This window comes from Ranitomeya variabilis, chromosome 3 (assembly GCF_051348905.1).
Source record: "Ranitomeya variabilis isolate aRanVar5 chromosome 3, aRanVar5.hap1, whole genome shotgun sequence".
Classification (NCBI taxonomy): domain Eukaryota; kingdom Metazoa; phylum Chordata; class Amphibia; order Anura; family Dendrobatidae; genus Ranitomeya; species Ranitomeya variabilis.
Genome location: NC_135234.1, coordinates 285,111,106 through 285,124,352, shown reverse-complemented (window position 1 = coordinate 285,124,352; position 13,247 = coordinate 285,111,106). Strand labels below are relative to the sequence as shown.

At 42.4% G+C, this 13,247-nt stretch overlaps 1 protein-coding gene across 15 annotated transcripts in view; it reads right to left on the bottom strand.

Annotated features, from left to right (window-relative positions):
- TADA2A (transcriptional adaptor 2A) overlaps positions 1 to 13,247 on the bottom strand; it is a 522,447-nt gene that overhangs the window by 267,626 nt on the left and 241,574 nt on the right. For all 15 annotated transcript variants that reach the window (XM_077295519.1, XM_077295521.1, XM_077295529.1 and 12 more), the window contains 2 exons: positions 2,194 to 2,351; positions 979 to 1,067 (listed from right to left, as the gene is read on the bottom strand). In XM_077295519.1, the coding sequence (XP_077151634.1) occupies positions 979 to 1,067; positions 2,194 to 2,351 (247 nt within the window). The remainder of the gene's footprint in view (positions 1 to 978; positions 1,068 to 2,193; positions 2,352 to 13,247) is intronic.

Here is a 13,247-nt window from a genome sequence, read left to right as displayed (position 1 = left end):
AGGGAGTAGGGGTTCATTATTAACTTGTACAAGAACATAAATGACATGAAGAAAACAATACGCCTAAACAAGGTTTAATGTAAAACTCTCTCAAAAGACAAGTTGGAACTCCATCCGTCTGGAGAAAAGAAGCTTTAATGTCCAGAACAGAAAAGTCTTTTTGATCACGAAAAACTAGTAAAGGGAACCTGTCAGCCCCAAAATCGACGATGAGCTAAGCCCACCAGCATCAGGGGCTTATCTTCAGCATTCTGGAATGCTGTAGATAAGCCCCCGATGTATTCTGAAAGATGAGAAAATGAGGTTATATTATACTAACCCAGGAGCGGTCCCGCTGCGGTTCGGTCCGATGGGCGTCGCGGTCCGGGGCCTCCCATCTTCTTACGATGACGTCCTCTTCTTGTCTTCACGCTGTGGCTCCGCTGCATGCGTACTTTGTCTGCCCTGTTGAGGGCAGAGCAAAGTACTGCAGTGCGCAGGCGCCAGGTCTCTCTGACCTTTCCCAGCACCTGTGCACTGCAGTACTTTGCTCTGCCCTCAACAGGGCAGACAAAGTATGCCTGCACCGGAGCCGCAGCGTGAAGGCAAGAAGAGGATGTCATCGTAAGAAGATGGGAGGCCCCGGACCGGACCGCAACGCCCACCGCAGCGGGACCGCGCCTGGGTGAGTAAAATCTAACCTCTTTTTCTTATCTTTCAGGATACATCGGGGGCTTATCTGCAGCATTCCAGAATGCTGTAGATAAGCCCCTGATGCTGGTGGGCTTAACTAATCGTTGATTTTGGGGGTGACAGGTTCCCTTTAATATGTGATACAGCCTACTACAGGATATGGTTAAAGTAAGAACAGTGGATGGTTTCAAACATTCAAAAACAGCTTAGATGCTTTTAAAGAAGAAAGTAGTAAACACTTATGCAACTGTCTAGAAATCTAATACCCCATTCCTAGTTAACTATGTAATTATATATAGCACTCACCTCTATGAAATCTGCCCTAGCTGGCATGTATCCTGCCATATCTCTAGAAAGCAGAGAATCAAAGGTTGGTCTTGGAGGGTCCTCAGAAGCTAAAAGAGACAATGTCACATCACAAAAAAAATACCTGACCGAATGTTCGTAATTATTCTGTTTTGCTGTGAATATGTCTTCATAATTTAATAACAAATTGTATTTTTTGTTGCAACGACAATTGTATCTTTGGTCTTTAGGGCACAAATAATGAGTACCATGTCCCATACCATAGTGGTTACAGTAACTTACAGCTGCTTCCTTCATTTGCAATCTACCATATAAATTGCAATATTTAAGCCTTTTTGATTCAATAGGAACAAGTGGCAGTGCATTCACTAAACTTATTAAAGGCCCATTTACACACAGCAATAATTTATGTGATTTACTCAATTTCTGAGCAACAGTAACTATTAGGCTAAAAATACCACAATAAAGACAATGATAAAATTACCTTAACATATTTGTTTTATTGACTAAAAAATGGGAATCTTGGGTTTAAATTAAAACATTAATTTGGCCCTCAAATGCTGCCCTTAATGCCGACACATATACATACAAGAGGCTGGTATAAAATACATATACTGGGAATTGTAATATATCTTAAGAGAAATCCGCTTCTTTCTCCAACAAGACGGATAGTTAAATTTAAAAAAAATCTCAACTCACCGGTAAAATCAGTGTTCAGAGAAGGCAGACTGTCGCATTACTGATATAGGAGATGGAGATGCTGATCAGATTCTATGTGGACAGGACATGGATGAGAATGGAAGAGCATCTACATCTGTAGGTTTTTGTATTCGGATCTGAATGTGCCGAAAGAGGTGCACCACCTTGTGTTGTTATATGTGCTGTTTGTTTCGGGTTGTTTGTCTTAGTGTTTTGGACTATTTTAACATTTCATTTAATAAAAGTATTTTTTTTTTTTTAATTATCCCACTAATTGCTTTGCCACATGTGACAAGTGGGTTACTCCTATTATCCAATTAGATACCCAGCTATCTTTTCATCGTGTTCATATACCCTTACACTTCCTCTAGTTCTTGTGATTCTAAGCCTTCTCTATCCACATCTGCCTTGATACTAGCTCTGCCCACAAATTATTTGATAGATCACCCAGCCCTCCAAAATACATATAAAAATAAATGTATATACTTATGTATTACATAAGCTGTAATGGATTACCTTGAAACGGGACTGCTGTTTCCGCATTCTTATCCTCCTCTGCCTGTTTCATACTGAGTAAAGTACTTGCAAAAAGTGGATTGTTTATGAAATGTTTCATGTAGTGATTTTCACAATCATCCTTTGTCTTTGTGCGCATTTGAATAGCAACTTCTTGCCTAGAATATTTAAACAAAATTTAACAAGGCAGTTTTCACATGGAGAAGATGGCAAGGTGTTGACACAATCTGCGCAAACCGACTCCCCCCATCTGAAAATGAGAAAAAATCCAAACAATATGGTCTGGCGCTAATTAGTCCTCACTGTATTACTGAAACACAATGGGACGTTTTGACACTTGGTCTCATGTTTGTACAAAGTGACACCTTTGACTTCTTTGATGGGATAGTCTGCCGGCGTCACGTTGCGTTTGCAGAGCCCCTGACGCGCCTAAACAGTGGAACCCCCCCACAAGTGACCCCATTTTGGAAACTACACCCCCCAAGGAACTTACTCAAGGAAGTGTTTTACTAAAGATTAAAATGTAGAGCCGTGAAAATTAAAAAAAAAAATGTTCCCAAAAAATCATCTTTTAGCCCACAATTTTTTATTTTTACAAGGGTAACAGGAGAAATTGGACCCCATAAGTTGTTGCTCAATTTGTCCTCAGTACGCTGGTACCCCATATGTGGGAGAAAACTACTGTTTAGGCACAAGTCAGGACTTGGAAGGGAAGTGGTGACGTTTTGGAATGCAGACTTTGATGGGATGCGGGCATCATAGTTACATAGTTATTAAGGTTGAAGGAAGACTTTAAGTCCATCTAGTTCAACCCATAGCCTAACCTAACATGCCCTAACATGTTGATCCAGGGGAAGGCAAAAAAAACCCATGTGGTAAGAGTAAGCTCCACCATGGGGGAAAAAAATTCCTTCCCGACCCCACATACGGCAATCAGACTAGTTCCCTGGATCAATGCCCTATCAAGGAATCTAGTGTATATACCCTGTAACATTGTACTTTTCTAGAAAGGCATCCAGTCCCCTCTTAAATTTAAGTAATGAATCACTCATTACAACATCATACGGCAGAGAGTTCCATAGTCTCACTGCTCTTACAGTAAAGAACCCGCGTCTGTTATTATGCTTAAACCTTTTTTCCTCCAGACGTAGAGGATGCCCACTTGTCCCTGTCACCGGTCTATGATTAAAAAGATCATCAGAAAGGTCTTTGTACTGTCCCCTCATATGTTTATACATTAACATAAGATCACCCCTTAGCCTTCGTTTTTCCAAACTAAATAGCCCCAAGTGTAATAACCTATCTTGGTATTGCAGACCCCCCAGTCCTCTAGTAACCTTGGTCGCTCTTCTCTGCACCCGCTCTAGTTCAGCTATGTCTTTCTTATACACCGGAGACCAGAACTGTGCACAGTATTCTAAGTGTGGTCGCACTAGTGACTTGTATAGAGGTAAAATTATGTTCTCCTCATGAGCATCTATGCCTCTTTTAATACATCCCATTATTTTATTTGCCTTTGTAGCAGCTGCCTGACACTGGCCACTGAATATGAGTTTGTCATCCACCCATACACCCAGGTCCTTTTCATTGACAGTTTTACCCAGAGTTTTAGAATTAAGCACATAGTTATACATCTTATTACTTCTACCCAAGTGCATGACCTTACATTTATCCCCATTAAAGCTCATGTGCCATTTATCAGCCCAAGCTTCTAGTTTACATAAATCATCCTGTAATATAAAATTGTCCTCCTCTGTATTGATTACCCTGCAGAGTTTAGTGTCATCTGCAAATATTGAAATTCTACTCTGAATGCCCCCTACAAGGTCATTAATAAATATGTTAAAAAGAAGAGGGCCCAATACTGACCCCTGTGGTACCCCACTACTAACCGTGACCCAATCCGAGTGTGCTCCATTAATAACCACCCTTTGTTTCCTATCCCTGAGCCAGCTCTCAACCCACTTGCACATATTTTCCCCTATCCCCATTATTCTCATTTTATGTATCAACCTTTTGTGTGGCACCGTATCAAAAGCTTTTGAAAAGTCCATATACACTACATCCACTGGGCTCCCTTGGTCCAGTCCGGAACTTACCTCTTCATAGAAGCTGATCAAATTAGTCTGACATGAACGGTCCCTAGTAAACCCGTGCTGATACTGGGTCATGAAGTTATTCCTCTTCAGATACTCCAGTATAGCATCCCTTAGAATGCCCTCCAGGATTTTACCCACAGTAGAGGTTAAGCTTACAGGCCTATAATTTCCGAGTTCAGTTTTTGTCCCCTTTTTAAATATTGGCACATTTGCTATATGCCAATCCTGTGGTACAGACCCTGTTATTATGGACTCTTTAAAGATTAAAAATAACGGTCTATCAATGACTGTACTTAGTTCCTGCAGTACTCGAGGGTGTATCCCATCCGGGCCCGGAGATTTGTCAATTTTTGTGATTTTTAGACGCCGCCGTACCTCCTGCTGGGTTAAGCAGGTAACATTTAATTGGGAATTTTTATCACTAGTCATATTGGCTGCCATGGGATTTTCTTTTGTAAATACCGATGAAAAAAAGTCATTTAGCATATTGGCTTTTTCCTCATCCTCATCCACCATTTCACCCAGACTATTTTTAAGGGGGCCAACACTATCATTTTTTTAGTTTCTTACTATTTATGTAGTTAAAGAATATTTTGGGGTTATTTTTGCTCTCTCTGGCAATGAGTCTCTCTGTCTCAATCTTTGCTACCTTGATTTGCTTTTTACAGAATTTATTTAATTTTCTATATTTATTTAATGCCTCATCACTACCTACTTCCTTTAATTCTCTAAATGCTTTCTTTTTGTCACTTATTGCGCCCCTTACAGCTCTAGTTAGCCATATTGGTTTCCTCCTATTTCTAGTATGTTTATTCCCATACGGTATATACTGTGCACAGGTCCTATCCAGGATGCTAATAAACGTCTCCCATTTTCTTTGTGTACTTTTATGTCTCAGGATATAGTCCCAGTTAATTGCACCAAGATCCTCTCTCATCCGTTGGAAATTTGCCCTCCTGAAGTTTAGTGTCCTTGTCACCCCTCTACTACACATCTTATTAAAGGAGACCTGAAAACTTATTATTTTGTGATCACTATTCCCCAAGTGACCCCCAACCCTTATATTTGATATGCGCTCTGGCCTGTTGGTTAATATTAGGTCTAGTAGTGCCCCCCTCCTTGTTGGGTCCTGAACCAGTTGTGAAAGGTAATTGTCTCTCATAGTTGTCAAAAACCGATTGCCTTTACTGGAACTGCAGGTTTCTCTTCCCCAATCTATTTCAGGGTAGTTGAAGTCCCCCATAATAATGACTTCTCCTTGAGTCGCAGCTTCATCTATTTGCTTTATGAGGATATTCTCCATTGCTTCCATTATTTTTGGAGATTTATAACAAACCCCTATCAGTAATTTATTATTTTTCCCCGTCCCCTTATCTACACCCACAGGGACTCTACATTTTCATTAGATTCACCTATATTATCACGCAGGATGGGTTTTAAGGTGGATTTTACATACAGACACACCCCTCCCCCTCGCTTATCTGTACGGTCATTTCTGAAAAGGCTATAGCCCTGCAAGTTAACAGTCCAGTCATGGCTCTCATCCAGCCATGTTTCAGATATCCCCACCATGTCATAATTATGTTCCAACAACATTAGTTCTAATTCAGCCATTTTGTTGGCGAGGCTTCTGGCATTAGTATACATGAACTTGATGTTCCTCTCTGTACCTCTATTCTTTCTTAAATTATTAGCTGTTCTAACCCCACCCCCCATGCCACCGCCACCCCCAACTTCCTTATTTGTGCCCAGGTCTCTATCTGCACTATCTTCCCCTCCTATAAAATGAATACCCTCCCCCCAATCCCTAGTTTAAACACTCCTCCAACCTTCTAGCCATTTTCTCCCCCAGCACAGCTGCACCTTCCCCATTGAGGTGCAGCCCGTCCCTAGCGTAGAGCTTGTAGCCAACTGAGAAGTCGGCCCAGTTCTGCAGGAACCCAAACCCCTCCTTCCTACACCAATTCTTGAGCCACTTATTAACCTCCCTAATCTCCCGTTGCCTCTCTGGCGTGGCATGTGGTACAGGCAGTATTTCGGAAAATACCACGTTGGAGGTCCTTGCTTTCAGCTTGCAGCCTAATTCCCTGAAATCATCTTTAAGGACCTTCCACCTACCTCTAACTTTGTCATTTGTGCCAATGTGCACCATGACCGCTGGGTCCTCACCAGCCCCTCCCAGTAATCTGCCCATCCGATCAGCGATGTGTCGGACTCGAGCGCCAGGTAGGCAGCACACCGTTCGACGATCCCTGTCTTTGTGACAGATTGCCCTATCTGTTCTCCTAATAATTGAGTCCCCCACTACCAGCACCTGTCTGGCCTGCCCTGCTCTCCTATTACCCTCCTTACTGGAGCAGTCACTCCTCCGGCTTTCAGAGGACATGCCTGGCTGCAGCAGAGCTACCCCTGTACTGGCACCCCCCTCATCTGCCAACTTAGTGAACTTATTGGGGTGTGCCAGATCAGGACTAGCCTCCCTGGCACTCTTCCCTCTACCCCGCCTTCTATCTGTCACCCAGCTAACTGCCTTACTGTCCTGCAGCTCCGTCCTACCATCCCCCTCATCTATCCCATTGAGCGTCTGCTCTGTGAGCAGAAGACTCCTCTCCATATTGTCTATGGATCTCAGTGTTGCCAGCTGCACATTTAGATCCAGAATCTGGGATTCCAAATGCACAACGTTCTCACATCTCGCACAGCAGTATGCACCCTCGACCGGCTGATCAAGGACTGCATACATGTGGCAAGATGTTGCATTTTCAGAGCCCCTGATGTGCCTAAACAGTAGAAACTCCCAAGTGACCCCATTTTGGAAACTACACCACCCAAGGAACTTATCCAGATGTGTGGTGAGCACTTTAAACCCCCAAGTGCTTCACAGAAATTTATAACGTAGAGCTGTGAAAATTAAAAGATATATTAAAATTTTTCCACAAAAAATAATCTCTTCACCCCAAAATTTTTATTTTCCCAAGGGTAACAGGAGAAATTATACCCCCAAAGTTGTTTTGCAATATGTCTTGAGTAGGCCGATACCCCATATGTGGGGCTAATCCACTATTTGGGCGCACGGCAGAGCTCGGAAGGGAAGGAGCACTGTTTAACTTTTTCAATGCAGAATTGGCTGGAATTGAGATCGGAAGCCATGTCGCGTTTGAAGAGCCCCTGATTTGCTTAAACATTGGAGCCCCCAAATCTAATTCCAACCCTAATCCCAACACCCCCCCAAACCCTAACATCAACACACCCCTAACCCAAACCACAACCCTAACCATAACCCTAACCGCAGCCCTAACCCCAACACACCCCTAATCCCAACCCTAACTCTAGACCCACCACTAACCCTAATTTTAGCCCCAATCCTAACTTTAGCCCCCACCTTAACCCTAACTTTTTTCCCAATCCTTACCTTAACTTTAGCGTAACCCAAACTTTAGCCTAACACGAACCCTAACTATAGCACTAACCGTAACCTGCCTAATCTGTTTATTTTACTTTATAACAAGATCACTGAATGGCACAGCTGTTGCCAGCAGCACTTGTCACACAGTTTCTCCTCTAATCTCTCACTGACTGGAGATCAGAGGAGAAACAGTGTTATTACGAGGCAGATCGCCCAGGAAAGTTCGTTGCTACAACAAATTTTCCAAGTGATTTGTCTCATTGGCTTGTATGATGCTAACGTCGTCGGGACCTGAAAAAATCAGGTCTCAATGAGGTCAGGGGTCACAGGAAGCGTTGTGCACCGGAATCGTCTCATTATAAGGTACATGGGGTTCCCGGTGAGCACAAAACCAATGACTGTAGACAAACGTCAGTGCTGAACAAAGCCCTGCTAGCGTTAACGTTTATCTACCGTTGGTGCTAAAAAAAAAGTGGTTAAGGTAACCATGCAGACAATGATGGGAATAAGGAGCCATGCATACAAGGATGGGAATAAAGAGCCATGCATACAAAAATGGGAATAAAGAGCCATGCATACAAGGATAGGGATAAGGAGCCATGCATACCAGACAATGTATACCTGGACAATAACTAATAATAATTAAGGGACAATGTATACCTGGCTTATACTCGAGTCAATAATTTTTCCCAGTATTTCGAGGCAAAATTAGGTGCCTTGGCTTATACTCGGGTCGACTTATACAAGAGTATATACGGTACATTTAATTTGTCGCAATCTGACTTCCTCTTGATGTTCAATTCGCCCGAAGGTGAAGAAAGACGCCAGCACTGATTGGACAACAGGCTCACGTATCACACCAACCTCACGAGAACCCATGATCACCAGTGCCGACACCGCTGGAAATGCACCGGCACGGGAGGGGAATATAAGCTTTTTTATTTTATGAGCACCAAACATTGAGATCAAGAAATGGTTGTCTTGATATTGGACAACCCCTTAATGACGAGGTATTTTCGTTTTGCTCCCCTTCTTCCCAGAGCCATAACTTTTTTTATTTTTCGGTCAAAATGCCCATGTGAGGACTTTTTTTTGGAGGGACGAGTTGTACTTTTGAACAACACATATCGTGTACTGGAAAAGGGGAAAAAAAATTTCCAAATGCAGTGAACATATAAAGCAAAGAGGAGTGGCCAACATTGAACAGCTGAGACAATCCAGGTAGGAAAGCTTCAGGAGCTACAACTGAACAGTTTAACTCTTGAATCGCTAGCCAGGAAAAAACCTGCAATGTTTAATAGGATGGTGAAGTACAGTACAGACCAAAAGTTTGGACACACCTTCTCATTTAAAGATTTTTCTGTATTTTCATGACTATGAAAATTGCACATTCACACTGAAGGCATCAAAATTATGAATTAACACATGTGGAATTATATACTTAACAAAAAAGTGTGAAACAACTGAAAATATGTTTTATATTCTAGGATCTTCAAAGAAGTCACCTTTTGCTTTGATGACTGCTTTGCACACTCTTGGCATTCTCTTGATGAGCTTCAAGAGGTAGTCACCGGGAATGGTCTTCCAACAATCTTGAAGAAGTTCCCAAAGATGCTTAGCACTTGTTGGCCCTTTTGCCTTCACTCTGCGGTCCAGCTCACCCCAAACCATCTTAATTGGGTTCAGGTCTGGTGACTGTGGAGGCCAGGTCATCTGGCATTGCACCCCATCACTCTCCTTCTTGGTCAAATAGCCCTTACACAGCCTGGAGGTGTGTTTGGGGTCATTGTCCAGTTGAAAAATAAATGATGGTCCAACTAAACGCAAACCGGATGGAATAGCATGCAGCTGCTAGATGCTGTAGTAGCCATGCTGGTTCAGTATGCCTTCAATTTTTAATAAATCTTCAACAGTGTCACCAGCAAAGCACCCCCACACCATCACACCTCCTCCTCCATGCATCACGGTGGGAATCAGGCATGTAGAGTCCATCCGTTCACCTTTTCTGCGTCGCACAAAGACACGGTGATTGGAACCAAAGATCTCAAATTAGGACTCATCAGACCAAAGCACAGATTTCCACTGGTCTAATGTCCATTTCTTGTGTTCTTTAGCCCAAACAAGTCTCTTCTGCTTGTTGCCTATCCTTAGCAGTGGTTTCCTAGCAGCTATTTTACCATGAAGGCCTGCTGCACAAAGTCTCCTCTTAACAGTTGTTGTAGAGATCTGTCTGCTGCTAGAATTCTGTGTGGCATTGACCTGGTCTCTAATCTGAGCTGCTGTTAACCTGTGATTTCTGAGGCTGGTGACTCGGATAAACTTATCCTCAGAAGCAGAGGTGACTCTTGGTCTTCCTTTCCTGAGGTGGTCCTCATGTGAGCCAGTTTCTTTGTAGCGCTTGATGGTTTTTGCCACTGCACTTGGGGACACTTTCAAAGTTTTCCCAATTTTTCAGACTGACTGACCTTCATTTCTTAAAGTAATGATGGCCACTCGTTTTTCTTTACTTAGCTGCTTTTTTTCTTGCCATAATACAAATTCTAATAGTCTATTCAGTAGGACTATCAGCTGTGTATCCACCAGACTTCTGCACAACACAACTAATGGTCCCAACCCCATTTATAAGGCAAGAAATCCCACTTAAACCTGACAGGGCATAGCTGTGAAGTGAAAAACATTCCTGGTGACTACCTCTTGAAGCTCATCAAGAGAATGCCAAGAGTGAGCAAAGCAGTCATCAAAGCAAAAGGTGGCTACTTTGAAGAACCTAGAATAAGACATTTTCAGTTGTTTCACAATTTTTTGTTAATTATATAATTCCTCATGCGTTAATTCATAGTTTTGATGCCTTCAGTGTGAATTTACAATTTTCATAGTCCTGAAAATACAGAAAAATCTTTACATGAGAAGGCGTGTCCACACTTTTGGTCTGTACTGTATGTCTAACCAATCTAGGAGTTAGTGAAATCAGATACCACGGTCTTCTGGCCCCCCTATGATGGGGTATCCTCGTGACAAGTAGTCTGCAAAGTTTTGAGGGGCATTATAAGAGACTAGACTGTGGCCCGATTCTAATGCATCGGGTATTCTAGAATATGCATGTCCCCGTAGTATATGGACAATGATGATTCCAGAATTCACGGCAGACTGTGCCCGTCACTGATTGGTCGAGGCAACCTTTATGACATCATCGTCGCCATGGCAACCATTATGACATCTAAGTCGATACTGTGCCCGTCGCTGATTGGTCGAGGCGAATTCACGGCAGACTGTGCCCGTCACTGATTGGTCGAGGCAACCTTTATGACATCATCGTCGCCATGCTGTGCCCGTCTCTGATTGGTCGAGGCCTGGCGGCCTCGACCAATCAGAGACGCGGGATTTCCAGGACAGACAGACAGACAGACAGACAGACGGAAAAACCCTTAGACAATTATATATATAGATGACCTGCATAAATATATTGCACAGAATAATATAATAACTGACAACGAGCATGGATTAATAAAAGGTAAGTCATGTTTAATCAATATTTTGGGTTTCTTTTAGGAGTGCATATCCGGATGTTGGTAATGCGGCTGATGTGATGTATCTGTACTTTGCAAAGGCATTTGTTACTGTACTACATAATAGCCTGAAACTGGAGCTACAGAAGGAAACTATAAGCAGATGGTAATGACTGGCAAACAGGAAACAAAGAGTATTCATAAATGGCAAGTTCTCTAAATGAGATATAGTCAGCAGTGGGGTACCGCTGGGATCTGTGCTAGGACCGATTCTATTTAATCTCTTTATTAATGACCTTGTGGATGGGATTGATAGTAAAGTGTCAGTCTTTGCTGAGGACACCAAACTATGTTGGACATTTAAAATTGACCTTGATAGTACAAGGTTATAATACGATCTGGTTAAGATGCATGAATGGGTAAACACTTGGCAAATGAAATTTAAAGTTGATAAATGTAGAGTAATCAATTTATAAATCACTTGTAATGCGACATCTAGGATATGGGATCAAGTTTTGGGCTGCATCTGTTATAAAGAATATTCAGAAATTAAAGTCAGCTTAAAGTTGGGCAACTAGAATATTACAAGGGATGGAAGGCCTCTTATATGATGACAGATTGAAAAAGTTGGGCTTAGAGAAAGTGTCTCAGAGATTTAATTTACACTCACTGGCCACTTTATTAGGTACACCTGTCCAACTTCTTGTTAACACTTAATTTCTAATCAGCCAATCACATGGCGGCAACTCAGTGCATTTAGGCATGTAGACATGGTCAAGACAATCTCCTGCAGTTCAAACCGAGCATCAGTATGGGGAAGAAAGGTGATTTGAGTGCCTTTGAACGTGGCATGGTTGTTGGTGCCAGAAGGGCTGGTCTGAGTATTTCAGAAACTGCTGATCTACTGGGATTTTCACGCACAACCATCTCTAGGGTTTACAGAGAATGGTCCGAAAAAGAAAAAAAATCCAGTGAGCGGCAGTTCTGTGGGCGGAAATGCCTTGTTGATGCCAGAGGTCAGAGGAGAATGGGCAGACTGGTTCGAGCTGATAGAAAGGCAACAGTGACTCAAATCGCCACCCGTTACAACCAAGGTAGGCCTAAGAGCATCTCTGAACGCACAGTGCGTCAAACTTTGAGGCAGATGGGCTACAGCAGCAGAAGACCACACCGGGTACCACTCCTTTCAGCTAAGAACAGGAAACTGAGGCTACAATTTGTACAAGTTCATCGAAATTGGACAGTAGAAGATTGGAAAAACGTTGCTTGGTCTGATGAGTCTCAATTTCTGCTGCGACATTCGGATGGTAGGGTCAGAATTTGGCGTAAACAACATGAAAGCATGGATCCATCCTGCCTTGTATGGAGCATCTTTGGGATGTGCAGCCGACAAATCTGCGGCAACTGTGTGATGCCATCATGTCAATATGGACCAAAATCTCTGAGGAATGCTTCCAGCACCTTGTTGAATCTATGCCACGAAGAATTGAGGCAGTTCTGAAGGCAAAAGGGGGTCCAACCCGTTACTAGCATGGTGTACCTAATAAAGTGGCCGGTGAGTGTATATGTATAAATACATGTGTGGTCAATACAAAAGACTGGCATGCAGCTTATCCCTTCCAAAGACAATACTAAGGACCAGGGGGCACTCATTACGGGTGGAAGAAAGGCGGTTCCAGCAGCTAAATAGGAAAGGGTTCTTTACAGTTAAGAACATTCAGACTGTGGAATTCCTTACCACAAGAGTTAGTAATGGCACACACTATAACAGCTTTAAAAAAAAGGGTAGGATGATCACCTCAGTACAAATAACATTGTAGGTTATAGATGATTTAGTGAAAAAAATGTATAATTTGTGGAAATTTTGATTATTATAGACCTAGGTCTTTTTTTAAACTATTTAACTATGAGTCCAATTCCACGTCTACAGGTATTTTTCCCTCCATCTATTTCTACCCAGGCCACCACTTTCTCCCCCTTGTCTCTATGAACCCAGGTTGAGATTTTCATAAAATTAGTTATTGAGGACTTTAAAGTTATTAA